General features: G+C 37.4%; 2 protein-coding genes and 2 long non-coding RNA genes across 24 annotated transcripts; 2 read left to right on the top strand and 2 right to left on the bottom strand.

Moving 5' to 3' along the window:
* On the top strand, positions 1–27,069 carry LOC116187969 (TMV resistance protein N-like). 19 transcript variants are annotated; one of them, XR_004152166.1, is made up of 15 exons: positions 94–798; positions 982–2,122; positions 2,327–2,599; positions 2,701–2,929; positions 4,164–5,460; positions 5,610–5,656; positions 5,819–5,867; positions 5,949–6,051; positions 6,154–6,285; positions 6,412–6,486; positions 6,618–6,687; positions 6,910–7,162; positions 7,270–7,588; positions 8,259–8,336; positions 8,782–9,323. XR_004152166.1 is itself a non-coding variant. In XM_031517036.1 (7 exons), the coding sequence occupies exons 1-6, from the start codon at positions 311–313 to the stop codon at positions 26,521–26,523; spliced, it is 4,224 nt and encodes a 1,407-aa protein (XP_031372896.1). In that variant the 5' UTR covers positions 39–310; the 3' UTR covers positions 26,524–26,557; positions 26,665–27,069. The 19 variants fall into 19 exon arrangements, 1 of the variants encoding a protein (XP_031372896.1); XR_004152164.1 differs by having other exon boundaries at positions 5,552–5,656; XR_004152165.1 differs by having other exon boundaries at positions 95–798; positions 5,576–5,656.
* Positions 10,971–11,806, bottom strand: LOC116187982. The gene is made up of 3 exons (XR_004152172.1): positions 11,733–11,806; positions 11,408–11,491; positions 10,971–11,076 (listed from the first exon to the last, which is right to left on the bottom strand). It is a non-coding gene; the product is annotated as an uncharacterized LOC116187982 (long non-coding RNA).
* On the top strand, positions 12,634–15,979 carry LOC116187977 (toll/interleukin-1 receptor-like protein). 3 transcript variants are annotated; one of them, XM_031517053.1, is made up of 4 exons: positions 12,634–13,269; positions 13,475–14,341; positions 14,406–15,248; positions 15,692–15,979. In XM_031517053.1, the coding sequence occupies exons 1-2, from the start codon at positions 12,788–12,790 to the stop codon at positions 13,752–13,754; spliced, it is 762 nt and encodes a 253-aa protein (XP_031372913.1). In that variant the 5' UTR covers positions 12,634–12,787; the 3' UTR covers positions 13,755–14,341; positions 14,406–15,248; positions 15,692–15,979. The 3 variants fall into 3 exon arrangements, with proteins under 3 accessions (XP_031372913.1, XP_031372912.1, XP_031372910.1); XM_031517052.1 differs by having other exon boundaries at positions 13,475–14,636; positions 15,171–15,248; XM_031517050.1 differs by having other exon boundaries at positions 13,475–15,248.
* On the bottom strand, positions 23,415–27,871 carry LOC116187984. The gene is made up of 2 exons (XR_004152174.1): positions 27,802–27,871; positions 23,415–23,595 (listed from the first exon to the last, which is right to left on the bottom strand). It is a non-coding gene; the product is annotated as an uncharacterized LOC116187984 (long non-coding RNA).
* Between the last annotated feature and the right edge of the window lie 102 nt (positions 27,872–27,973).

The raw sequence follows: 27,973 nt of genomic DNA, 5'->3' as shown, positions 1-27,973 counted from the left end.
TTGCCATTTATCTTTATTTTATTCCATTCTATTTTTGTGCACCGAACAGAGAAAAGCCCTACGAGAGCTTCATTTTGACAAGCCTATATCAACCTTCACCAGCAGGAACCGGAATTAGAGCACACGAATAATATCATTCGCTTTATCGGGTACGGTGGCCCTCTGAGCTCAATTCAGCTTGCAAGACTATAGCCACTATTTTTTTTTTTTGCAATCCTTCGTTCATTTTGGCTCTGAGCTGTTCCTACTAGCTGAAAGTCTTTTTGAGTTTCTCTTGAGACGCAACTGAACTCGCAGACAGATCTTGTTGATGGCTCCGAAGAGGAAGAGAACATCAGGAACAACCTACCAGGTCTTCCTGAGCTTCAGAGGACCCGACACCCGTCAGGGTTTCACAGATGTCCTTTACCATACTCTCGTAGATGCCGGGATTCATGTTTTCAGAGACAATGAGGAGATCCGGAAAGGCGAGGATATTGGTGAAGAAATCCTGAGAGCCATCGAGGAATCCAGGATCTTCGTGCCAATCTTCTCCACCAACTATGCTTCCAGTAAGTGGTGCCTGATCGAACTCGCCAAGATGTTCGAGTCCAAGAAGGCATCGATTGGCAAGAAGACCATTCTGCCCATTTTCTATGACGTGGGCGTGCACGATGTCAAGCTCAAGACGAAGCTGTACGCTGAAGCTCTGAGTACACTCGAACACGAGAAGAAGTGCAGTCACAGAGAAGTGAAGCAATGGAAGAAGGCGCTTCGAAAAGCTGGAAAAATCAAGGGATGGGAACTGAATGATAAAGGGTAAAATTCATATCACTGAACTTTCTAATTCTTCTAACTGTTATTGTTTTCTGGCTTTCTTGACATTCTACAGTCAGTTTGAAAAAGGGAGAAATAATTCACAAAGAACTATCGATTCAAGCTGTTGATCTCAATATAAAATTAATACATCTCTCTCTCTCTCTCTCTCTCTGTGTTTGGCAGCTATGGAGAATTTGCTAGGTCCTTTGCCAGAGAGGTTTCCATGAAGTTGAAGGTGAAGCATAAATGTGTGACGGACTATCTAGTCCAAAGGGATGATCAAGTGGAAGGTCTCATGGAGCTTTTAGATATTGAATCAACTGAAGTACGTTTTGTTGGGATCCATGGGATGGGCGGGATTGGAAAAACTACTCTAGCAAAGCTTGTCTTCAATAAGCTCTGCGATCGTTTTGATAGTTGTAGCTTCCTTGCTGATGTTCGAGAATCAGACCGGCAGCATAAGGGTGTTGGACTTTTGCAGAGAAAACTGCTGGGCGATCTTGGTCTCGGATCAGGGGAAATTATGGATGTGGATGATGGGATCAAAAGGATGAGTGAAAGACTTGCCCATAAGAAAGTTCTAATTGTTCTTGATGATGTAGATCACAGGGATCAAATCCACGATCTAGCAGGGGATGCTAGTTGGTTCGGTTCTGGAAGCAGAATTCTTATCACTACCCGGAACCAGCGTGTTCTAGAGATCATACCACAGAGAGTTCACATTTTGAAAGTGGAGGAAATGAAACCTGAAGAAGCTCTTCGACTTTTCAGCATGCATGCCTTTGAAAAGGACTCCCCTCCGAACGATGACTTCCTCAAACTCACACAGAAGGCTGTTGCAAGAAGCGGCCGACTTCCTTTGGCTTTGGAGGTCATAGGTTCACTTCTTCGGGACAAACCTCGTAGAGTATGGGTTGGCACAATCAAGAGGTTGAAGGGGGTACCTCACCCAGATGTCCAAGCAAAGCTAATGATTAGCTACGAAGCTTTAGATCATAGCACAAAAGAGATATTTCTCGACATTGCGTGTTTTTTCATCGATCATGACAAAAGATATGCAAGTTACATGTGGAAAGCTTGCAAGTTCGATCCAAAGATGGGACTGAAAGTGCTCGTCCAGATGTCCATGGTAAAAATCATAAAAGAATACCAAGTGTGGACCAAATTATGGAATAAAAATTTATGGATGAAAAAATTATGGATGCACGATCAGCTGCGGGACCTCGGAAGGAATATCATCGCTGCTCAGGGTTTCAAGAACATTGTAAAGTGCAGCAGATTATGGATGCCCGAGGATGCTTTAGAAGCACTCCAGCAAGACGAGGTAAAAATAAATTGGAGAAAGAAAAATTAAATTTTGATACATTTTCTGAGTAGACTTCTCGCTTTGCTATTGCAACACTGGTTCTTAGAAATGGCCCACATGAAATTCTTCAAAAAAATAGTGTAACATCTCCCCTAATATGTTTTTGTAGTTGATTAGGATTTATTATATGTTCTATCCTCACTGACTTCACATTCTTCACAGAACAAACGAAAAATCGAGATGCTACGCGTTCGCTCTTATGATTACTTAAAAGATGGGAAAGAACTTTCTAGTCTCCGAAACTTGAGATATCTGGAATGCTCTGGAGCAAACTTTTCAGGAGACCTGAAGCATCTGCCGAAGCTAATGTGGCTTTGTTGGCAACGTTGTCCCACGGAATTCATGGGAACTGATTTATATTTGAGGAATCTTGTCATTCTTGACCTCTCGGATAGTTTTATACGCGAAACTTGGGGTGGATGGAGCCAGATTGGGGTAAAGTCTCACAAATAGCAGTCGGTACATCCACTCATTTTGTCTCCCAAGTACAATGAACAATTGCCTATCTGACGTTATGATATTCACTTGTTTTGCAGACGGGAAACAGCTTGAAAGTTCTTGACCTTAGCAATTGCCATTGCTTGAAAAAAACGCCTGATTTTTCTAAGTATTCGAGCCTAGAGAGGTTGATTCTTCGGGGGTGCACGAAGCTGGTTGAAATACATCCATCGATTGGTAAGTTGAGAGGCCTAAAACAATTGGATCTCGCCTATTGCTTGTCTCTGAAAGGCTTGCCCGAAGAATTATGTTGCCCAGAATTAATTGGTAATCTCCAAATCCTTGCTGTTGTTTGATATGTCTTGTTAGGCAATGTGATATCCCAAATATTTTTTCAGTGCACTAATATCTTGAATTTTTACGTGCACAGATTAGAATGTGATGTCTTTTTTTTTTTCATCTGGTCAATTATATTATATGCCATATGCTTATTCCAAACTATAATAAATCACAATTTACAATCAATAAAGATATATATTATATTAGGTATATATGACTATGTTAATTGAATTTCACCGATAAAGCAAGTAAAAACATATAGTTGTATCATAAGTATAAATATATATTTAATAGATCCACCTAGGAAATAAATTATGAATAAAAAATTTAAAAGAAAAATTCCGAGCATGACAAGATGAAAGTATAAAAGCAATATATGAGATTGATGGACTACGTGCTAATCAACTGTCAGCAAAAAAAAAAAACACAGGCATCTCATCTACAGGAACTATCAAGGATCAATTATAGACACTGAATAGCAAACAAAACACAAAGAGATGATGAAGACTAACAATTTCCATGGAGAGCTCGCGAATCAATGTAAGAGGATAGAAAAAACTGAGATTTGGTAGGTTTCAATTTTCATACTTTGAAGATCGAGAATTAGAAGTGAAAGAAAAAAAAATCTAAAAGTATTGAACGACTCATCTTCACGGCTAATACCGAAGAATGATTGATTTCTAATTTTTTGTAATAATTGTCAATTTTTTGTGCTCAAAGCTTTCGTTTCCTCTCCATCTTTTGACCTCTCTCGCGCTCTCTCTCTCTCTCTCACAATTTCTGACGATTGTTTGAAATGAGTGAACAAATGGAAGAGGTCACATATAAAAAGCACAAAAGTAAAACGGTGATATATGTTGATGAGCTAATGAGATTAAGAGAAATATTGACACACGTAAAGTTAAACTTCTAACGTATCCTCTTATTATTATAATTATAATTATAATTATTATTGATGGGTTAATAGAGTTAATGCCCCATAAGAAAATTAGCTAATACGATGGCGGGGTATGGAGACCCTAGAAATATTGCCCAACAATATAGGGTCTAAACCACTTATCTCATTAATTTTAAAAAATAGAAAAACTTTTTTTTTCTTAAAATCAAACACGTATATATTTTTTTATCCATAAAAATTTGGTATGCTTGTGAGACTTCGACGCCTATCATTACACGTGCGTTACATATGAAATCATTTGTTTAGTTGTGTCTTTCTTTTCAGATATAGACAACGTCAAATTACCTCAGACAATTGAACGACCAATGAAGCTTGAGGTCCTCAATTTGGGTAAATGTGAACGGCTGAAGAAGCTTCCAGATTCACTGGGATATCTGAGATCACTGATTGAGTTAGATCTATTGGATACAAGAATTACTATACTACCTGATACTATTGGGAAACTAAAGAAGTTGGCTAGGTTGGATATATCGAGAACGCGAATTACTGAACTACCTAATTCTATTGGGAAACTAAAGAAGCTGAGAGTGATCAGGATGACAGGAATTATGATTGAGGAGTTGCCATCCTCCATCAGGAAGCTGAAGAGGCTTGAAGTGCTGGATGCTGAGCAGTGTAAGTCACTCGCAAAGATTCCATTAGAAATCGAGGAGCTCACCTGCTTGAGGGTCTTGAATTTAATAGAAACGAATGTGTGTCAATTGCCGCCAAAGCTTCCCACCAGTTTGACCGAACTCCATGTCTCCCCAACTCGACTGCAAAGACTCTTGGAGCTCTCTGGATATCAATCAGATATCCAAAGACAACCTTCCAAGTTGAGGGGGATCGCGAAGCTTCGCAAAATAGTGGATTTGACATTGGTTATGAACATCACTTCCATTTCTAAGAAGTTCAGTTCCCTCTCTCAGCTACAGGAACTTGCTTTGAAGTGCGCACATTTGGAGTCTTGCCCACCTCTTCCATCCAGCCTGTCGAAGTTGACTCTTTATAGACTTCATGAAAGGACCAAACTGCCACAACTTTCTAATTTGAAAAGTCTGTCATGGTTAGAGTTCTGCGAATGCTCTATGGAAGGTGATACTGTTGGAGACCTTGGAATCGCAGAGTTGGACTCCTTGAGTTACATCAATTTCGAGTATTGCAACTTGAGAAATCTCGATTGGTTACGCCTGCCAGAAAGTCTATGTAAACTGGGAATATCTGCTTGTTCCAATTTCAACACTGTATCTGTTCTATCACATTTAAAGAACTTGAAAGAATTGGATGTTTTGTCCGCATCAGAGCTAGTCGAGATCCGGGAGCTGGGGGAATTGGAGTCCTTGCAAATATTACGTATTATTCGTTGTCATAACTTGAAGAGATTAAAGAACCTGTCGAAGTTGAAAAGGCTAAAAACAATTTTGATAAGGGATTGTCGAAATTTCATAGGCATTAAAGACAGCAGCAAATTGAAATCCCTGGAAGCTCTTCACATACAAGATTGTGATTGCGAAGAAGTAAACATCATCAGGCGAAATAGGCAAGTAGTCCAGGAAGCGGCGCTTTGAAGATTTGGATGGAGGTGATTGAATTCAGCAACTCTGAACTCAACTTACTTACGAACAATTTGGTTTAATCTCTATCTTGCGGTATGTTCTATACGTGACATGCAGGTCATACTTCCTTTTTTCATCCAGACTTGCTGCATAATGATCCACAATGTTCGTGCAGATAGTTCAAAAGATGATGGCAAGTACTCACGAGGACGTCCATAAGTGGTAAGTTTTTAACATTTAATACCCATCAATTGATGTTTTGTTTGATTTTGATTTTTTCTCATTTCTGGAAAGACTTTTCCTTTGATGCTTATTATTCATTTTGGATTCAGAAGCTTCGATGTATTGTACTTGTACTACATAGTAGTGGGTGGTCTTCTACAGGTTAATCCCGCGAATGAGAGAATGCTCGGAGGCGGTGGTGCGGAGGGCGGTACTTGTCTGATAGCTTGGTCTACTCGCTGTATCATTACAAGCTGCTCTACTAACCTCAACTAATTGGGTTTTGTATTAGCCATACACCGAGCTGCGGGACCGGAACTTTTAGAAGCTTGTTATAGGGTCCTAGAAGCCCGCCCAGGAATCCGGTGCCCTACAGGTGAAGCTAGGATCAATCAGTAAGTGTTTCCCAGATGGATCTCTGCGTGTTGTATTTGTTCTCATATTTCACTAGCAACTTTAATGCAGCATTGCAAATGATACTGATAGATCTACTACAGTACTTGTAGCACTCAATATATGCTTGCAATGTGCGGAGGATTCAAATTGCCTGCATCCCACGTTATACACACGGTTGGCCCGATCTATGACACTGACAAAAATCCCCAAGAATCCCTTAGAAGTGCCTACAAGTACAATATTACTGTCTGCCTCCCTATAATTATATTCATCCTAAAATGTTGTCTTTTCCATCGGTCGAGTGATTTTGCTTTTGGTGTTTCTTCTGATGGGGTGTTTTTATTGTTTTGCAATTACAGGAACAGCCTTGCCGTGGCCAAAGAGAACAACATCCAGTACATCGCGTTTCCAGCTATATCCTGTGGTGTATATGGGTATGGGGACAGTGATAAGTAGTCTATTTTGTTTCGCCTTTTCAGATCGTGGCGATTTTTATCTTGCTGCTCTGCCTGGAAACTTACTTGAAAGAACCTAATGAGGTGTTGTCTGTATACCTATGTCATAGATATCCATATGATGAAGCTGCCGCGGTAGCTATATCTACTGTAAAGGAGTTTTCAGATGGCTTGAAAGAGGTATCTGGTAACCTTTAAGGCTTCAATTGCTTCCAACATTCTAGCACCAATTCTGTCCCCTGCAGTGACTGTGCCGATCTTATGTTCGTCGCCGATAAAGCTAACCTGTGTTCGATCTGCTTTGTTAGATATCTTCCCCTTTTTCCCTCTTGGCTGTGATGAACGATGATTACTAGGGGATAGCAACTTCTCGCAATTTCATGGAAGAATCTTTATTTGCAGGTGCACTTTGTTCTGTTCTCGGACGAGATTTATGATGCTTGGTCAAGCAAAGCAAAAGAGCTTCTTCAGAAATAAAATGGATAGCTCATCATGGACCGATTGGCCGTGTATTGAAGAAGAGGAGCTCCTCGTGCTCCGTTTCAATGAATGCAGAACTAGTGAATAATCACGGATTCGCCATTGATGGAGCTGTGTAAATTAAAGCTAAAGCAGTTCGAATCCGTGCAGTGTGTGTTGTGATATTGTGGAACAGGTCATCTTATGTTTCCAGATCCATATCCTATCATCTTACCTGTTCTTCCTTCCCATATTTTACTCACTCTCGCTTTTGGCACTCTCTCGATTGAGTCATTGACCCAGAAACCTCCTCACCAATTTCCGATGGCCCTCCGCATTCTTCTCAGCTGCCGGACCCTAGCCGCCGCCGTGAAGCCCGAGCTCGGCTTCTCCGTTGGGCTCCGCAGCCTGGTGACCTTCTCGCTCCCCGATCTTCCCTATGACTACGGGGCCCTGGAGCCGGCGATCAGCGGCGAGATCATGCAGCTCCACCACCAAAAGCACCACCAGGCGTACATCACCAACTACAGCAAGGCCCTTGAGCAGCTCTAGCTGGCCATGTCTAAGGGCGATGCCCCCTCCGTCGTCAAGCTCCAGAGCGCCATCAAGTTCAACTGAGGAGGTTCGGATTCCCATCTTCTTAGGCTTACGTTTGTTTGACTGAGTGTGTTCTCAATTTTCAATTTTGCCTGGGAGCCTAAATAGTTCAACCGAGGATAGTGCCAATCATAGGAGTTGCAGTCTCCTTATCTTTTTATTGAGATGAGATGGACAAAAAAAATCCGAGGAAAGGATGACAGGGAATGTTCGACTGAACTGTCCGAATTCTGAGACGTTCTAGTTGACAAAGCTGAAAGAAACTGCTTTACTAGAAAATTTCGCTTAAAAATGTAACTATTTTGTTTTCTTAGCGAAGGTTAATGTTCATTTACTATGGGGAAAAAGGGTAAGAATTTCCTAGGTCTTTTGTTGGTTATTGTTTGTGGATATAATCAAGTTTTGGTTAGTTAATCAATGACTGCATTGCTGAAATTGCTGGATATTATGTAAGAAGTCTGGGAACCGCGATCCATGCTTTTCAGTTTCACTTTCTCTTGAGTTGCATATTGTGTTCTAATTCTTAAAAACATACGGTGCTTTGTGTTCTAAACTAGTTCAAACGAGTAGTTACTAGCTCATGTGAGCACTCACGTGTCTTTCACTGCACTTTTGATATTTAAGATACAGAAAGCTTATTAATGTCTGTTGATGTTATAATCAATGGAATGTCTTGGCACTAAATCTGCTTGCAGGACCCACTAGTGACAAAAGGACCAAGTTTGGTTTCTTTAATTGGAATAGATGTCTGGGAACATGCGTACTATCTGCAGGTAATTCTAGTCGATGGATGCAATTGTATTAGTAGTTGGTGAATTTGGTGTCTGATATGCTTTTCAACCATTGCGAGTTTGATTTTTCTAAATCGATTCCCCTTCGTGCAGGTAAGCTCTTTATTCTTCCAAAGAGGAACTTACCGATGATCATACGATTGTCTCCATTGCTATGATTGAAAAACTTTAGGGTTCATTTTACATTTTCTTTTTTCAAAATTTGTGTTTCTATAATTTATTTATTTAAGAAACTAGATGTTGCTTGTTTTATAAAATTCAGCGCTGTTTGGAAGGTTGTTTTTCACATAACTAAATATCAAAATCATCCTTGTCAAGGCTGGTATTGCGGAAATGACTCGGATGCTCTGCTGCACAAATGTCTGATTGATCTCTTGTTTAGTTAAAGCTTCTCTTACATTGATCTATTCTCCTTATCTTGCTGCAGTACAAGAATGTGAGGCCCGACTTTCTGAAAAGCATATGGAAGGTCATCAACTGGAAGTACGCCAGTGAAGTGTTCGAGAAAGAATGCCCTTGAGACTCGACGCATTACCCTGAGCTTCTTCCCCATTGTGAAACAGAGTGTTGTGCTACGGTAGAAGAGCTGTTCCTTGTCCCCGGTGGAGGTGCTTTCTGTGCAAACACTACCCTGTTCTGATGTAGCGGTTGCTGAATAAAGTCCAGCATTTGCACCAATGTTTTCCCGGCTGACATATTGCTTTTGGGTTAGGGTTCAATAGCTTGTGCCCATGTGCATTAAGATGATGTTGGGACGTAGCTTAGGCCGACTGATGAGCTACAAAATAACTAATATGGCCTATTGGATGAACGGCAATGATGTGTAAAAAACATAATCAAGCGAGAGTGCCTATTCCAGGATCTCAGCCCCAGCCAAATATGCGCGTTGTCCATTGGCCGACTTGGACCATCTATCTGTTGTGTCATTTATCGTAACTGCTCATTAATCTTCTAGATTAGCTTTTGACATTATAGTGATTTCCATGAAATTGCCCATCTCCTACTTCATCAGCTCACAACCTGCAATTTCTAGGAAATGGGTTCGGCGGAAGGCGGACTCTGTTACAAGTCGTGTACTCACTTTTTCCTTTCTCCTAGAAGGAACAAAAGACGAAGAATTTGGCCCTGTCACGATGACTTTACTGGCTATCTAAAATAACTAGGTGAAGATCCGAGCATTATCTAGGTATAAATTAAATAATTTTTATTTGCAAGTAATTTGCTCAAATATTTATGCATTAGTCGTAAAATTTGTGCGTTGCACAGCGTACTTTTACTAATTTGAAAAAAAAAATTATAACTAAAAATAAAATAAAAATTATTTCCAAAGAGGAACTTTATCATAAGCTTACCCTTAATTAAAAATTAAAAAGAAATTCTTAATTATTACCTTTTGTGCGGAGAAGCTTTTTATACTTGTAAAGTGAAAGTTATGATGATAATAAGATTGTTTGCATTGCTATGATTGAAAAAACTTAGGTGCATTTTTATTTTTTATTTTTTTCCAAAACTTGTTTCTGTTTCTATTACATTTTTGTTTTTTTTTTAAGAAAGTAGATGTTGCTTGTTTCATTAAAATTGAAGCTGTTTGAAAGGTTGTTTTCACATAATTAAATATAAAATTCAAGCTGACAAATAATGTACGAAATAACTAATATGGCTTGTTGAATGAATGATAATGACATATAAAAAAAACATAACCGAGCGAAATTGTCTTATACTTGGATCTCGACACTAGCTGATGGATTGACCAACTTGAACTATCTGTCTGTTGTTTCATCCATCATAACGGAGCAGTTGATTAATATTCTAGATTAGCTCAGACTTCGTTATGACTTCCGTGAAATTGCCCAGTTCCTACGTCATCTCCCAACCAGCAATTTCCGAAAAGAAAAAGAAAAACGCAGAAAAGATTAAAACAAAATAAATAATTAATAAATAAAATTCGGACAATTATCTTTTCTCGGGACACGTGTCCCTCCTCCTTGTCGACCGAGATCCTCGGCCGCCGATTCACCAGAGCTCCCGAATCAAGTCACTCAGAGTGTGTTTGGTTTTTAAAAAATTTTCAACACTACTTAACTTAATTTTACTTACCTTCAATTCAACAACACAATCATTACTTTTTTCATTTTTTTAAAATATCTTTAATCATTCAATTTAATTTTTAATATTAAATTCTCTCAACTATTCATTATTATTTTTTTTCACAATTTAACGACATGATCATTATTTAATTATTACTTTTTCATATTTTTCATCATAATTTAACAATATAATTATTACAAACCAATTAAAACTAAAACTCAAACACTTTTTGAGCCTCCCATTATATTTCGTGAGAGTATACATACTCCACTTCATGTGTATTGTATTCCCAATTCATTTGTGAATGACAAACTCTACAGACTATCACTGTACAGTATTTTTCATCGTCTTGCAAGGCATTCGACTCCTATAAATAATAAAATGTAAACGATAAGATGTGACTCAGGGGCTTAGTTGAAGGATTTCAGACCGATTCACCCGCATCGCTCATGTCATAAGTCACAGTCATAACAATTATTAGCCTATTAGTCTATTTCTAATAATTGTTATATTATATATTATATTAACTGAAAGAATAACGAACATGTAAATGAATAGAAAACAAGAAACAGGACACATACAGAGATGGGCGAGCTTCACGCTGACTTACGTATGCAAAACCAACTTCGTCAGCCTGAAAAATGATATAAAGTGAGTTTCAACAAAACAAAACAAATGTAGATGAATAGTAAAGTTGTGTTTGGTTTTATAGTATGATTTTAAAATCAGATTTTAATTTTGAAAAATGATAGTATAAATGGGATTCACCCTTTGACTTTGTATGAGTTAAGTTGTTTTGTTGTGGAAAAAAGTGATATAAATGGGACCAACTATTTGACTTTGTATAAGTTATTTTGTTTTGTAGTGAATAAGATTAAGTTAGAATTGTGATTCTAAAATAACATCTTAAAACTAAACAAGGCCTAATTCCCTCGGGGAATTTTAATACGAGGAACACCATTGACCTCGAGAAGTTCTTTTGCCTGCGAGACAGATAGCCTTGTATTTGCCCCCATGAACCTCAACATTTGCTCTTCAGTCACACCTCCCTAAAGATGCAAAGGAACTTGGAGTGACTCTTGGCAGTATAAAGTCAGAATTACCACATAAAAGCACTGACATATACAGTTGTATAACTGAAGAGCTATATGGGAACAAATTGTGGGATAGTTTTATCCCGAAGCTTTCATTATGTCATAATCTATTCTAACAACAATTCTGAGATTATATAAATGGCCCGCGATGAAAAACAAAGTTCATAACAAGATGAATAATTTCCCAAAACCTCACCTTGGGTGGCATCCAATCCACACCACGGAGCAGGCTGGATTCACCATAACAAGATCTAACTGCAGCAACAAAGAACGTGCTCTTGAAATATCTAGAGTGCGTTTGATTTCAGAGTTAAAGTAACTATGATTTTAATTTTGATTTTGATTGTGGAAAATGACAAATGAGATGGTATTATAAATTTGACTTGGAAAATGTGTGTTTTTATTGTGTAGTGGGTAGAGTTAAAATCAAAATCATGATTCTAAAATCAAACTCCAAAACCAAACAGGCCTAGTATTTCCATCATAGGGTTCCCCGTAATGAGTCAAAGATCTAACATCAGCTACTGGAGGAGGACCTGCCAATCAGTGACTGGATACATCAACCACAAGACAGTATTAATTTTGAAACAAATCAGAACAAATTAAATTATGTACCCAGCTCATCATCAAATGCAAGGCATTATGCTTTTAACTCACGGGCTGTTTCCCTGTTCATACGTTGACCTATTAAAAATGCAAAGGATAGTAGGCTGATGAAAAATGAAAGCAAGTAATCAAACAACACAGAGTTCTATGCTAACTAGGGCGACAATTGCATAAACATCACCTCACAATACAATTCAGAATGATCTGTTTGCTATCACATGACAGATCATTTCCAATACATGCAGAAACTGCATCATAGTAAACCAGTACATCGACAATTACATTGACTGTCTTTGTCGTGCAAGAGCTCTAAGCATGAAAAGCTTCTTCAGAGAATGGCCACATCCAAGTAATCAAACCTGGAAACTTAGTTCAGCCAATGTCTTTATATCATCCAGTCGTCTCCCGTTACCGTAGGAAAGTTGACTACGCGCGATTTGAACGGACGAAGCTCTATATTTCTATATAAATTAATGGCAATTAAAGAAAAAAGTCATGCCTCCTGTCAATCATTCCTCCTCTCTCGCTCTCTCTCTCCAATCATTCTTTCATTTTGAGTCTTTGGCTCAGAACTCTTCCTGTCAGCTGAAAGTCTTCTTCTCTTTTCTCTTGAGAGGCAACTGAACTCGCGGACAGATCTTCTTGATGGCACCGACGAGGAAGAGAACATCGGGAACAACCTACCAGGTCTTCCTGAGCTTCAGAGGACCCGACACCCATCAGGGATTCACAGATGTCCTGTATTATGCTCTCATAGATGCAGGAATTCGTGTCTTCAGAGATGATGAGGAGATCCGGAAAGGCGAGGATATCGGTGAAGAAATCCTGAGAGCCATCGAGGAATCCAGGATCTTCGTGCCAATCTTCTCCATCAACTATGCTTCCAGTAAGTGGTGCCTGATCGAACTCGCCAAGATGTTCGAGTCCAAGGAGGCATCCATTGCCAAGAAGACCCTTCTTCCCATTTTCTATGACGTGGACGTGGACGATGTCAAGCTCAAGACGTATCTGTACATTGAAGCTCTGTTGATACACAGGGAGAAGTTCAGTACCGACATAGTGCACCAGTGGGAGGAGGCTCTTCGAAAAGCTGAAAAAATCGAGGGATGGGAACTGAAGGGTCAAGGGTAAAATTCTTATCACTGAACTTTCTAATTCTTCTAACTGTTATTGTTTTCTGGCTTTCTAGGCATTCTACCATCACATGTAAACACACTTGTTCCTTTTCTCTTGTTCTACTTAGATAATCAGAAAACTATTGATTCGAGCTGTTGATCTCAATATAAAATTAAGACGTCTCTCTCACTCTCTCTCTCTTTCTCTCTGTGGAAGCTATGGAGAATTTGCTAGGTCCTTTGTCAGAGAGGTTTCCATGAGGTTGAAGGTGAAACATAAATATGTGACGGACTATCTAGTTCAAAGGGATGATCAAGTGAAAGATCTCATGGATCTTTTAGATATTGAATCATCTGGCGTATGTTTTGTTGGGATCCATGAGATGGGCGGGATTGGAAAAACTACTCTAGCCAAGCTTGTCTTCAATAAGCTCTGCGATCGTTTTGATAAGTGTAGCTTCCTTGCTGATGTTCGAAGTAAGGGTATTGAACTTTAGCAGAAACAACTGTTGGACAATTTTGGTCTCAGATCAGGGGAAATTATGGATGTCGGTGATGGGATCATACGGATTAGAGAAATACTTGCCCAGAAGAAAGTTCTAATTGTTCTTGATGATGTAGATCACAGGGATCGGATCCAGAATCTAGCAGGGGATGATAGTTGGTTCGGTTCTGGAAGCTGAATTCTTATCACTACCCGGGACCAGCGTGTTCTAGAGATCATACGACAGAGAGTTCACATTTTGGAAGTGGAGGAAATGAAACCTGAAGAAACTCTTCAACTTTTCAGCTTGCATGCCTTTGAAAAGGACTCCCCTCCGAGCGACTACCTCAGACTCACACAGAAGGCTGTTGCAAGTAGCGGCCGACTTCCTTTATTGAGTTTTATTGTTTTCTGTAATGGTGGCATTGGGGGCATTAGAGTAGAAGTTCTGATAGTGTGTTCTCTTTCATTGTTCTTTGCTCTGCTGTTGTTGAACCTATGAATTTCGTATATGTTATTGAGATGTATTTGGAAAATAAATTCTTATCCCCAGGTCATGTCAACCACTCAATCTTCTGGAAGAACCTGGCTCCTGTTCGTGTAAGTTAAATTTGTTCTGCTCCAATGTCTAGGATATCCCGATCTAAAGTATCAAGCTTTGCAGGAAGGAGGCGGTGAACCCCCAAAAGGTTCTCTAGGTTGGGCCATTGATACACATTTTAGCTCCTTGGAGGCATTGGTTCAAAAAATGAGCGCAGAAGGTGCAGCTTTGCAGGGCTCTGGATGGGTGGTAAGATTTGCATATTACAATTTCAATTTCTAATTGTGTTTTGTCCAGTGGCTTGGCCTCGATAAAGAATTGAAGAGACTGGTTGTTGAAACCACTGCCAATCAGGTAATTTTCAAAAGACATCTGATATCAGTCTTTGGAATAGACATCATAATACTGTCCTTGATGATATTCTTGTCTAGGGCATCAGTGAGTTGGCTAGATATCCATATCATCTCAATTTATTCTTGAGCAGTCTGTGATATCTGTTTTGACAGTTGGGTTAATGTTCATTTACTATGGGGAAAAAGGGTAAGAATTTTCCTGGTTATTTGTTAGTTATTGATTGCGGGATATAATCAAGTTTTGGTTAGTTAATCAATGACTGCGTTACTGAAATTGCTGGATATTATGTAAGAAGTCTGGGAAGTGCGATCCATGCTTTTCATTTTCACTTTCTCTTGAGTTGCCATATCGCGTTCTAATTCTTAAAAACATTGGGTGCTTTGAGTTCTAAACTAGTTCAAACGAGTAGTTACTAGCTCATGTGAGCACTCACATGTCTTCCACTTCACTTTTGATATTTAAGGATCAGAAAGCTTATTAATGTCTGTTGATGTTATAATCAATGGAATGTCTTGGCTCTAAATCTGCTTGCAGGACCCACTAGTGACAAAAGGACCAAGTTTGGTTCCTTTAATTGGAATAGATGTCTGGGAACATGTATACTATCTGCAGGTAATTCTAATCGATGGATGCAATTGTATTAGTAGTTGGTGAATTTGGTATCTGATATGCTTTTCAACCATTGCGAGTTTGATTTTTTCTAAATTGATTCCCCTTCGTGCAGATAAGCTCTTTATTCTTCCAAAGAGGAACTTACCGATGATCATAAGATTGTCTCCATTGATATGATTGAAAAACTTTAGGGTGCATTTTACATTTTCTTTTTTCAAAATTAATTTATGTTTCTATAATTTATTTATTTAAGAAACTAGATGTTGCTTGTTTTATTCAGAGCTGTCTGGAAGGTTGTTTTTCACATAATTAAACATCAAGGTCATACTTATCAAGGCTGGTACTAGAAATGGCTCGGATGCTCTGCTGCACAAATGTCTGATTGATCTCTTGTTTAGTGAAAGCTTCTCTTACATTGATATATTCTCCTTATCTTGCTGCAGTACAAGAATGTGAGGCCCGACTATCTGAAGAACATATGGAAGGTCATCAACTGGAAGTATGCCAGTGAAGTGTTCGAGAAAGAATGCCCTTGAGACTCGACGCATTACCTGGAGCTTCTTGCCCATTGTAAAACAGAGTGATGTGCTGTGATAGAAGAGCTGTTCCTTGTCCTCAGTGGAGGTGCTATCAGTACAAAAACTACTGTGTTCTGATGTAGCCGTTGCTGAATAAAGTTGAGCATTTGCACCAATGTTTTGTCTTGCGTAATCTCATGAGTTTGGCCTTGATCTGATGTATGTCTCAGGTTTGATTTTCCCGGCTGACATATTGCTTTTGGGTTAGGGTTCGATGGCTTGTGCCCCTGTGCATTAAGATGATGCTGGGACTTAGCTTTAGGCCCCCAGATGAGCTAAAAATAACTAATATGGCTTATTGGATGAACGACAATGACGTAAAAAACATAAACAAGCGAGAGTGCCTATACCAGGATCTCAGCAACAACCAAATAGGCGTGTTGTCGATTGGCCGACTTGAACCATCTGTCTGTTGAGTCGTTTATCATAACAACTCATTAATCTTCTAGATTAGCTTTGACATTATCGCGATTTCCATGAAATTGCCCAGCTCCTACATCATCATCATCTCACAACCAGCAATTTCCTAGGCCCTAGGAGTTGCCTAGGAAATCGCCCAGCTCCTACATGATCGTCTCGCAACCAGCAATTTTCTCGGAAATGGGTTCCGCAGGAAAGCCATACTTTGTCAAAAAGTCGAGCACACGTATTTTCCTTTCTCTTGGAAGGAGGAAGAATTTGGCCTTGTCACGATGACTTTACTCGCCATTTAAAATAACTAGTTGAAGATCCGAGCGTTACACATGCATAAATTAAATAATTTTTATTTACAAGTAATTAGCTCAAATATTTATGCACTAATCGTGAAGTCCTCGCGTTGCACAAGATAGTTGCACCATTATAAATAAAAATTAAACGGAAAAATTATTTGGAGAATCAAAAGTGAAACAAAGATAATAAAATAAACAAACAATCTTCGCTTTTTACTTTCTGTGAGCTCTTATAGAAGGGTGGCAATATCTTTCGAGAGTTGAAAAAGAATATGAAGAAAGCAAAAAATTAGAGAAAAGTAAAAGAATGAAAATTTTCAATTAAAAATTAGACAAAAATCAAAATATAAATTTAATCAATTCGTTTGCATCTAGAGAGATATATAGTTTCGAGAGCTCGCATCTAGCTGTGGACGTGTTCTTTGATAGCTGAATAGGCTTCTATTTATGTGTGTAATAAATCATATTTATAACTATCATACAAAAATATAATCTGATTTGTTTTCTTTTTTTTTCGGTGAACAAATATGATTTGTTCTTTGAAAATAAAATAAAATAAAATAATATATATATATATATAATCTAATCAATTTGCGAAAATAAATATATACAAAAACATATAATTCACGTATACTTTTTCTTACTACATATACTAAAGATTGTCCACATAACCATATATTAACATTGTTTATGTTATGTATAAATATATGCTAATATATATACTTATTTTGATGTTAATATTTTTTTATGAAATACTAATTTTTATTTTAAAAAATCCAAGATTATTAAATAATATCTATACATATAATAAAATCTTCTCATTATTTCAAATACATTATGTTATATAAATTAGAAAAATTAAAGAAATCAAAATATTAGATTTTATGATGAGATATCTTTAAAAAATATTTTTATTAAAAATAATTCTAGAAATAAAAAATTCGAAAAATCTAGAAAACTTCATCTAATCTATTTTTTAAAAATAGATATCTATAAAACAATATAATTCATATATACTTTTTTATTATATATACTAAAAGTTGTCCACATAATCACATATTAATATATCTATATTATGTATGAATATATAATAATAAATACTTATTTTGATGTTAATATTTATGTGATGAAATATTATTATTTTTTATTTTCAAAATTGAAGATTATTAAATAATATTTGGATTATAAGAATTTAAAAAATAAGAAATCATATTTTATGATGAGATATCTTTAAAAAAAAATTTTTATTAAATATAATTTCGAAAATTAAAATTTTTTTAAGAAAATCTAGAAAGTTTCATTTCGAAAATTCATATTGCATTCAACGGAGATCACCGTTTTATCTAAAAGATTTTATGATATTTTTGAATTAATTAAATGGAATATTACTTCATAAGATTTTGTTGCTAATTTTATAACTGGGTATAATTAAAATTTTAAAAATTTAAAAGACCAAGAAGATTTCATTTATAAACTGAGTGTTCTGAGGCTATTTGAGATTAAATATTAACTTTTATATTAAAAATTCAAGATTATTAAATAAATTATAAAAATTAAAGAAATCAAAAATCATATTTTATAATGAGATATCTTTTAAATTTATTTTATTAAAAATAATTCCAAATATTTAAAAAATCTACAAAGTCCATTTAGAAAATTCATATTGCCTTCAATTGAAGATCACCGTAGTATCCAAAAGATTTTACGGTATTCTTGGTTTTTAAATGGAATATTATTTAAGAAGATTTTGTTTTTTATAATAAAAGATAATTTAAAATTTTAAAAGCTAAAAAATATCGAGAAAATTTCATCCAGAAATGGAGCAATTTGAGACCATCTGGTTGGGGCTACCTCGTATCTTGCTTTCATATATATAGATATTATATTACAACAAATCATTCATATCAACTACATATAAATTATTCCATTAAAATAATTAGTTGCATCCGACAGCGTATAAGACAAACATTTATATGTAACATAGAATAATCTCTAACAATTATAAACAATAGATCAAAATAAAATCCAAGAAATTTTTTTTGAGGGGAAATGTACATAGATATTGCTAGTTTCATTGGGAGTTGAAGAAGGAGAAATTTAAAATTTTTCTACCCATGAGATAAGATCCCAAGACCTATCAGAAGAATAAGGACAAATGAAGTGTACCTAATTGCAATCTTATCGCAATGTGTTGATCCCGGTTCGCTAATTAAGTGCTCCAAGCGTCGCGCTTCTATTGCTATCCACACTAACTTCGTCAATGGGTCTTTGAAATCGGCGGTGTTAGAGGCCAATGCTTGAAAGCAACACTGGTGCAACTCTCGAGACTATCGGACCAATGGATCTATTCGAATCGGAAAGTCCGATTCGAATTTCCTTACACTCATACGCAGATATGTATAGTGCTCCATGTGTATCATATACACATATATGACACCACACACACATACGGCAACTAAGCATCATATGCTTATATATATATGTGTGTGTACATATATCACGCACACCCATATATATATTGATACATATATGCCTATAGTTTCATATGCATATACGAAGCTACACACACGGCCATTCTTCCGCGCTCTCAAGTCACATCATCTCTTACGGGCCCTCTCACGGCGCCACATTTTTAGTTTAATTATGTGAATAATATATGCAATAACATATATCAAATTTCTTATTTGGAGTCAATTGTAGGAAATCTTTATATTTGATGTATCTTTTGGTTATTTTAAATAGCATATAAATGGTAAAAGAACAATAAAAATATATAATAGTTCATATATATTTATTTCAATCACATATATTCTTATAGAAATTTAAATATTATATTTACTTTTATTAAACTTATATATCTCTTTAGTTGACTGTAAATATATATTTTATATCATTCAAATTCTTCAACAAGTAATAATATTTTGATACTGGAATTACGATAATTTCTTTTATTTCTTAACTATTTGTTCAGATCTCCCCAAATAGTGCTCCAAGTTCAAGCGGCAGAAGATTTGATCAACTCAGTAGATGCTACAATAAAATGAGATAACTACTTATGCAAGAAAGGATCCAATTTTTTTCTTATATATTTTAGTTAGAAATTTTAAGACACTTTAAATTTTCTTCAAGGATTTTGTAAGGATGTCAATAACGATATTTTTTTTGGCGAATGTTATCAATAAATATATTAAAAATGAGAAAATAGAGCACGGAATATAATATGTTGATTATTTTTTATATTTTGTACAAAATATTTAATTTTTGTATAATTATTACATTTTATTATTTATAAAAAATCTAGTATACTATGATAGAATGTGGGATCCGAAGCTTAAGAGAGAAGAGATATTGACACGTGTTAGGAAAGAGAGGGGAGAGAATAATAGTGAATAAACAATATTATCCTTTAACTTTTATAATTTTTTTTATAAATCATATCATTTTTTCGGTGAACAAATCATATCATATTTAAATTAAGAATAAAGGATAATTTTGATTACTTAATTAGTGAAATTCAATTACCACCAATCATGTATATAATAACATAGTGCATTTTCATTGATCTGTAATTCTATAACAGTTTGAAAAGTGCGTACATATAATATATATATTATATTAAAATTGTCAGAAAAGGAAAAATGTATCGCTACTGAAAAAATAAAAGGCCATACCTAATGGAAATAAATTTAAAAAATTAAATTTTATGCATATAAAAAGCAGTTTTCTGATCACCGGTAAAAAAAGAAAAAAGAGTGAAAAAAAAAGAATAAAAAAGCTTGTTAATGTCCGTTGATTTTATAATCAATGGAATGTCTTGGCTCTAAATATGTCTGCGGGATCCATTATTGACAAAAGGACCAAGTTTGTTTCCTTTAGTTGGAATAGATGTCCGGGAACACGCTTACTATCTGCATGTAAATTCTAATCGATGGATGCAATTGATAACATTAGTGGTTGGAAAATTTGGTACCTGCTACGCTTTTCAATAATTGCGAGTTTGATTTTTCTTAATTGATTACCCTTTGGGCAGATAAGCTCTTTATACTTCTAGAGAGGAACTGAACTCACAGACAGAACTCGTTGATGGCTCCGAAGAGGAAGAGAACACCAGGAACAACCTACGAGGTCTTCCTGAGCTTCAGAGGACCCGACACCCGTCAGGGTTTCACGGATGTCCTGTATCATGCTCTCATAGGTGCAGGGATTCATGTCTTCAGAGATGATGAGGAGATCCGGAGAGGCGAGGATATTGGTGAAGAAATCCTGACAGCCATCGAGGAATCCAGGATCTTCGTGCCAATCTTCTCCAAGACCTATGCTTCCAGTAAGTGGTGCCTCGTTGAGCTCGCGAAGATGGTGGAGTCCAAGGAGAAATCGAGCGGCAGTAAAAAGATCCTGCCCATTTTCTATGACGTGGGCGTGGACGACGTCAAGCTCAAGACGAAGCTGTACACTAAAGCTCTGAGTAAACTCGAACGGAAGAAGAAGTGCAATGACATAGAAGTGGAGCAATGGAAGAAGGCGCTTCGAAAAGCTGGAAAAATCAAGGGATGGGAACTGAAGAATACAGGGTAAGATTCTTATCACCGAACTTTCTAATTCTTCTAACTGTTATAGTTGTAAAGGGTAAAATAGACATTCTACCATCATATTGTAAACACAGTTGTTCATTTTCTCTTGTTCTACTTAGATAATCAGAACATTCTTTAAAAGGGAAAAATAATTCACAGAAAACTATCGATTCGAGCTCTTGATCTCAATATAAAATTAAGACATCTCTCTCTCTCTCTCTCTCTCTGTTTGGCAGCCATGGAGAATTTGTTAGGTCCTTTGCCAGAGAGGTTTTCATGAAGTTGAAGGTGAAACATAAATGTGTGGCGGAATATCTCGTTCAAAGGGATTATCAAGTGGAAGATGTCATGAAGCTTTTAGATATTGAATCATCTGAAGTACGTTTTGTTGGGATCCATGGGATGGGCGGGATTGGAAAAACTACTCTAGCCAAGCTTGTCTTCAATGAGCTCTTGGGTCGTTTTGATGGTTGTAGCTTCCTTGCTGATGTTCGAGAATCAAGCCGGCAGCATAAGGGTATTGAACTTTTGCAGAAACAACTGTTGGGCGATCTTGGTCTCCCATCTGGGGAAATTGGGGATGTGGATGATGGGATCATAACGATGAGAAAAAGACTTCCAAATAAGAAAGTTTTAATTGTTCTTGATGATGTAGATCACAAGGATCAGATCCAGAATCTAGCAGGGGATGCTAGTTGGTTCGGTTCTGGAAGCAGAATTCTTATCACTACCCGGGACCAGCGTGTTGTAGAGAGATTTCACATTTTGGAAGTGGAGGAAATGAAACCTGAAGAAGCTCTTCGACTTTTCAGCATGCATGCCTTTGAAAAGGACTCCCCTCCGAACGATGACTACCTCAGACTCACAAAGAAGGCCATTAAAAGTAGCGGCCGACTTCCTTTGGCTTTGGAGGTCATAGGTTCACTTCTTCGGGACAAGCGTCGTAAAGAATGGAAAGACACAATCGAGAGGTTGCAGAGGGTACCTCACCGAGATGTCCAAAAAACGCTAAAGATTAGCTACGACGCTTTAGAGGATGAGACAAAAAATATATTTCTCGACATTGCGTGTTTTTTCATCAACCGTGACAAAAGATATCCAAGTTACATGTGGGAAGCTTGTGATTTCGATCCAAAGATGGGACTGAAAGTGCTCGTCCACATGTCCATGGTAAAAATCATAAATAAAGACGGAATGAAAAGATTATGGATGCACGATCAGCTGCGGGACCTCGGAAGGACAATCGTCACTGATAAGAGTTTCAAGAACATTGTAAAACGCAGCAGATTATGGAAGCACGAGGATGCTTTAGAAGTGCTCCAGCAAGACGAGGTAAAAATAAATTGGAGAAAGAAAAATTAAATTTCGATACATTTTCTGATTAGAGCTTGCGCTTTGCTATTGCAACACTGGTTCTTAGAAATGGCCCACATGAAATTCATCAAAAAAAAAAGTGTAACATCTCCCCTGATATGTTTTTGTAGTTGATTAAGATTTATTATATGTTCTATCCTCACTGACTTCACATTCTTCACAGGACAAACGAAAAATCGAGATGCTGCGCGTTCGCTCTTATGATAACTCTTATGGTTACTTTGAAGATGCGGGATATGAATACATCTTCACGCAGAAAGAACTTTCAAGTCTCCGAAACTTGAGATATCTGGAATGCTCTGGAGCAAACTTTTCAGGACACCTGGAGCATCGTCTGCAGAAGCTAATGTGGCTTTCTTGGCGACGTTGTCCCGAGAAATTCATGGGAACTGATTTATGCTTGAGGAAACTTGTCATTCTTGACCTCTCGTGCAGTTCTATAAGCGAAACTTGGGATGGATGGAGCCAGATCGGGGTAAAGTCTCACATATAGCAGTCGGTACATCCACTCATTTTGTCTCTTAAGTACAATGAACAATTGCCTATCTGACGTTATGATATTCACTTGTTTTGCAGACGAGAAACAGCTTGAAAGTTCTTGACCTTCACTATTGCGATTGCTTGACAAAAATGCCCGATTTGTCTAAGTATTCGACTCTAGAGAGGTTGATTCTTCGCCAATGCACGAACCTGGTTGAAATAGATACATCGATCGGTACGTTGAGAGGCCTAAAAGAATTGGATCTCGAGTTTTGCTCTTCTCTGGAAGGCTTGCCCGAAGAATTATTTTGCCCAGAATTAATTGGTAATCTCCAAATCCTTGCTGTCGTTTGATATATCTTGTTAGGCAATGTGATATCCCAAATATTTTTTCAGTGCACTAATATCTTGAATTTTTACGCGCACAGATTAGAATGTGATGTCTTTTTTTTTATCTGGTCAATTATATTATATGCCATATGCTTATTCCAAACTATAATAAATCACAATTTACAATCAATAAAGATATATATTATATTAGGTATATATGACTATGTTAATTGAATTTCACCGATAAAGTAAGTAAAAACATATAGTTGTATCATAAGTATAAATATATATTGAATAGATCCACCTAGGAAATATATATATTGACAAGATGAAAGTATAAAAGCAATATATGAGATTGATGGACTACGTGCTAATCAACTGTCAGCAAAAAAAAAAAAACACAAAGAGATGATGAAGACTAACAATTTCCATGGAGAGCTCGCGAATCAATGTAAGAGGATAGAAAAAACTAAGATTTGGTAGGTTTCAATTTTCATACTTCGAAGATCGAGAATTAGAAGTGAAAGAAAAAAAAATCTAAAAGTATTGAACAACTCATCTTCACCGCTAATACCGAAGAATGATTGATTTCTAATTTTTTGTAATAATTTTCAGTTTTTTGTACTTAAAGCTCTCGTTTCCTCTCTATTCCTTGACCTCTCTCTCTCTCTCTCTCACACACACACACACAAAAAATTTCTGAAGATCGTCACGTTTAAAAAGCACAAAAGTAAAGCGGTGATATATGCTGATGAGCTAATGAGATTAAGAGAAATATTGACACTTGTAAAGTTAAACTTCAAGCTTATCCCCTCCTCCTCCCTTATTATTATTATTGTTGTTGTTATTGTTGTTGTTGTTGGTGGGTAAATAGGGTTAATGCCCAATAAGAAAATTAGCTAATACGTATGGAGACCCTAGAAATATTGCCCAACAATATAGGGTCTAAACCATTTATCTCATTTATTTTAAAAATTAGAAAACTTAATTCTTGTTCATAAAAACAAACACACACACACATATGCATTGTTCTAGCAAAATTTTTTTATACATAAAAAATTTGATATGCTTGCGAGACTTCAGCACCAATCATTACATGTGTGTTACATATGAAATCATTTGTTGAGTTGTATCTTTCTTTTCAGATATGGACGATGCCGAATTACCTCAGACAACTGAACGACCAATGAAGCTTGAGGTCCTCAATTTAGGTCATTGCGGAGGGCTGAAAAAGCTTCCAGATTCACTGGGAAATCTGAGATCACTAGCTGAGTTAAATCTATCATATACAAGAATTACTGAACTACCCGATACTATTGGGAATCTAAAAAAGCTGGCTAGGTTGGATCTATCATGGACGAAAATTACTGAGCTACCTCAAAGAATTGGACGACTAGTCAAGCTCGAGGTCCTCAATTTAGAAAATTGTGGATGGCTGAAGAAGCTTCCAAATTCACTGGGAAATCTGAGATCGCTGACTGAGTTGAATCTACATGGGACAGGAATTACTGAACTACCTGATACTATTGAGAATCTAAAAGAGCTGGTTAGGTTGGATCTATATGACACAGGAATTACTGAACTACCTCAGGGAATTGAAAGACTAGTGAAGCTTGAGGGCCTCTGTTTATGTCTGTGTCAAGGGCTGAAGAAGCTTCCAGATTCACTAGGAAATCTGAGATCACTGGCTAACTTGAATCTAGCATGGACAGGAATTACTGAACTACCTGATACTATTGGGAATCTAAAAAAGCTAGCTAGCTTGAATCTACCAGTCACAGGAATTACTACACTACCTCAGAGTTTGGAACGACTAGTGAAGCTCGAGTACCTCAGTTTACATGGTTGTAGAGGGCTGAAGAAGTTTCCAGATTCATTGGGAAATCTGAGATCACTGACTAAGTTGTATCTAGCAGGTACAAGATTTACTGAAATACCTGATGCTATTGGGAATCTAGAAAAGCTGGTTTGGTTGAATATACAACAGTTAGGAATCACTGAACTACCTCAGGGAATTGGACGACTAGAGAAGCTTGAGGACCTCGATTTATATGGATGTAAAGAGCTGAAGAAGCTTCCAGATTCATTGGGAAATCTGAGATCACTGGTTGAGTTGGAGCTATCAGATTCAGGAATTATTGAACTACCTGATAGTATTGGAAATCTAAAGAAGCTGAGAGTGATCAGGATGAAAAGAGTTAAGATTAAGGAGTTGCCATCCTCCATCGGGATGCTGAAGAGGCTTGAAGTGCTGGATGCTGGGGGATGTCAATCACTCGCGGAGATTCCATCAACAATCGAGGGGCTCACCTGCTTGAGGGTGTTGAATTTAGAAGACACATGTGTCTGCCGATTGCCGCCAAAGCTTCCCTCTAGTTTGACCGAACTGCGTGTCTCATCAACTTCACTGCAAAGAGTTCCAAAATTCTCAGAGCTGCAGAATTTAGTTGAATTGTATCTATCAGATATGGATTATGATTTTTACGATACATCAGGCCAAATACGACCTTCCAAGTTGAGGGGGATCGCGAAGCAACGCAGACTAGCGGATTTGACATTGCGTATGAACATCACTTCCATTTCTAAGAAGTTCAGTTCCCACTCTCAGCTACAGAAACTTGATTTGAAGTGCGCACATTTGCAGTCTTGCCCACCTCTTCCATCCAGCCTGTCGGAGTTGACTCTTTATTTACTTGAAGAAAGGACCAAACTGCCACGACTTTCTAATTTGAAAAGTCTGTCATTGTTAGTGTTCCGCGAATGCTCTATGGAAGATGATACTGTTGGAAACCTTGGAATCGCAGAGTTGGGCTCCTTGAGTTCCATCCGTTTCCGGTCTTGCAAGTTGAGAAATCTCGATGGGTTTCGCCTGCCAGAAAGTCTATGTGAACTGCAAATAGAAAGTTGTTGCTTTCTCAACACTGTATCTGGTCTATCACATTTACAGAAATTGATACATTTGATAGTTTCGGGCACAACAGAGCTAGTCGAGATCCGGGAGCTGGGGGAATTGGAGTCCTTGCAAACGTTAAGTATTGCTAGATGTGATCGCTTGAAGAGATTAGAGAACCTGTCGAAGTTGAAAAGGCTAGAAAAAATTGAGATATGGAATTGTCGAAAGTTCAAAGGCATTGACGACATCAGCGATTTGAAATCCCTGGAAATTCTTCGCATAGGCGATTGTGATTGCGAAGATGTGTCCGTCATTCATCGGGTGAATTTTGGCAAGTAGTCCAGGAAGCGGAGCTTTGAAGATTTGGATTGAGGTGATTGAATTCAGCAACTCTGAACTCAACTTACTTACGAACGAAGCAGTAGATATGGGAACACAACAAATCTCTATCTTGCGGTATGTTCTATACGTGACATGCAGGTCATACTTCCTTTATTCATCCAGACTTGCTGCATAGTGATCCACAATGTTCGTGCAGACAGTTCAAAAGATGATGGCAAGTACTCATGAGGACGTCCACAAGTGGTAAGTTTTTGACATTTAATACCCATCGGCTCTTCCATCAGGCTCCATGGCCTGGTGATCTTCCATCAGCGGCGCCTTGGAGCTGGCGCTAACCTCTGCTCCTCACTGTTCGATAGAGAGAGAGAGAGAGGAGCGGAGCCGAGCAGAGCAGACGACCGAAGAGGGAGACCAACCGAGGAAAGAGAGCATTGCGGGAACGAAAATGGCGCCTGAAGCTCTGGAGCAGACTTTTCAGGACGCCTGAAGCGTCGTCTGCAGAAGCTAAGGTGGCTTTCTTGGCGACGTTGTCCCGAGAAATTCATGGGAACTGATTTATGCTTGAGGAATCTTGTCGTTCTTGACCTCTCGTATAGTTCTATAAGCGAAACTTGGGGTGGATGGGGCCAGATCGGGGTAAAGTCTCACATATAGCAGTCGGTACATCCACTCATTTTGTCTCCTGAGTACAATGAACAATTGCCTATCTGACGTTACGATATTCACTTGTTTTGCAGAAAAGAAACAGCTTGAAAGTTCTTGAACTTAGAGGTTGCAATGGCTTGACAAAAACGCCCGACTTTTCTAAGTATTTGAGTCTAGAGAGGTTGATTCTTCAGGGGTGCACGAACCTGGTTGAAATAGATCCATCGATCGGTAAGTTGAGATGCCTAAAAGAATTGGATCTCGAGTTTTGCTTTTCTCTGGAAGGCTTGCCCGAAGAATTATGTTGCCCAGAATTAATTGGTAATCTCCAAATCCTTGCTGTCGTTTGATATATCTTGTTAGGCAATGTGATATCCCAAATATTTTTTCAGTGCACTAATATCTTGAATTTTTACGTGCACAGATTAGAATGTGATGTCTTTTTTTTCATCTGGTCAGTTATATTATATGCCATATGCTTATTCCAAACTATAATAAATCACAATTTACAATCAATAAAGATATATATTATATTAGGTATATATGACTATGTTAATTGAATTTCACCGATAAAGTAAGTAAAAACATATAGTTGTATCATAAGTATAAATATATATTGAATAGATCCACCTAGGAAATAAATTATGAATAAAAAATTATAAAGAAAAATTCCGAGCATGACAAGATGAAAGTATAAAAGCAATATATGAGATTGATGGACTACGTGCTAATCAACTGTCAGCAAAAAAAAAAAAAACACACGCAGCTCATCTACAGGAACTATCAAGGATCAATTATAGAC

This window comes from Punica granatum, chromosome 8 (genome assembly GCF_007655135.1).
Source record: "Punica granatum isolate Tunisia-2019 chromosome 8, ASM765513v2, whole genome shotgun sequence".
NCBI lineage: Eukaryota > Viridiplantae > Streptophyta > Magnoliopsida > Myrtales > Lythraceae > Punica > Punica granatum.
This window is presented reverse-complemented; position numbering and strand designations above follow the sequence as displayed.

What these genes read in the sequence shown, in the direction of transcription:
- LOC116187969 (XM_031517036.1), top strand. Translation starts at nt 311, where the DNA reads ATGGCTCCGAAGAGGAAGAGAACATCAGGAACAACCTACCAGGTCTTC. An exon ending in AAGTGCTCCAGCAAGACGAG is followed by an intron (nt 22,440 to 22,644) that starts GTAAAAATAAAT and finishes CATTCTTCACAG; the next exon opens with GACAAACGAAAAATCGAGAT. An exon ending in ATGGATGGAGCCAGATCGGG is followed by an intron (nt 22,957 to 23,057) that starts GTAAAGTCTCAC and finishes CTTGTTTTGCAG; the next exon opens with ACGAGAAACAGCTTGAAAGT.
- LOC116187977 (XM_031517053.1), top strand. Translation starts at nt 12,788, where the DNA reads ATGGCACCGACGAGGAAGAGAACATCGGGAACAACCTACCAGGTCTTC. An exon ending in TGGGAACTGAAGGGTCAAGG is followed by an intron (nt 13,270 to 13,474) that starts GTAAAATTCTTA and finishes TCTCTGTGGAAG; the next exon opens with CTATGGAGAATTTGCTAGGT.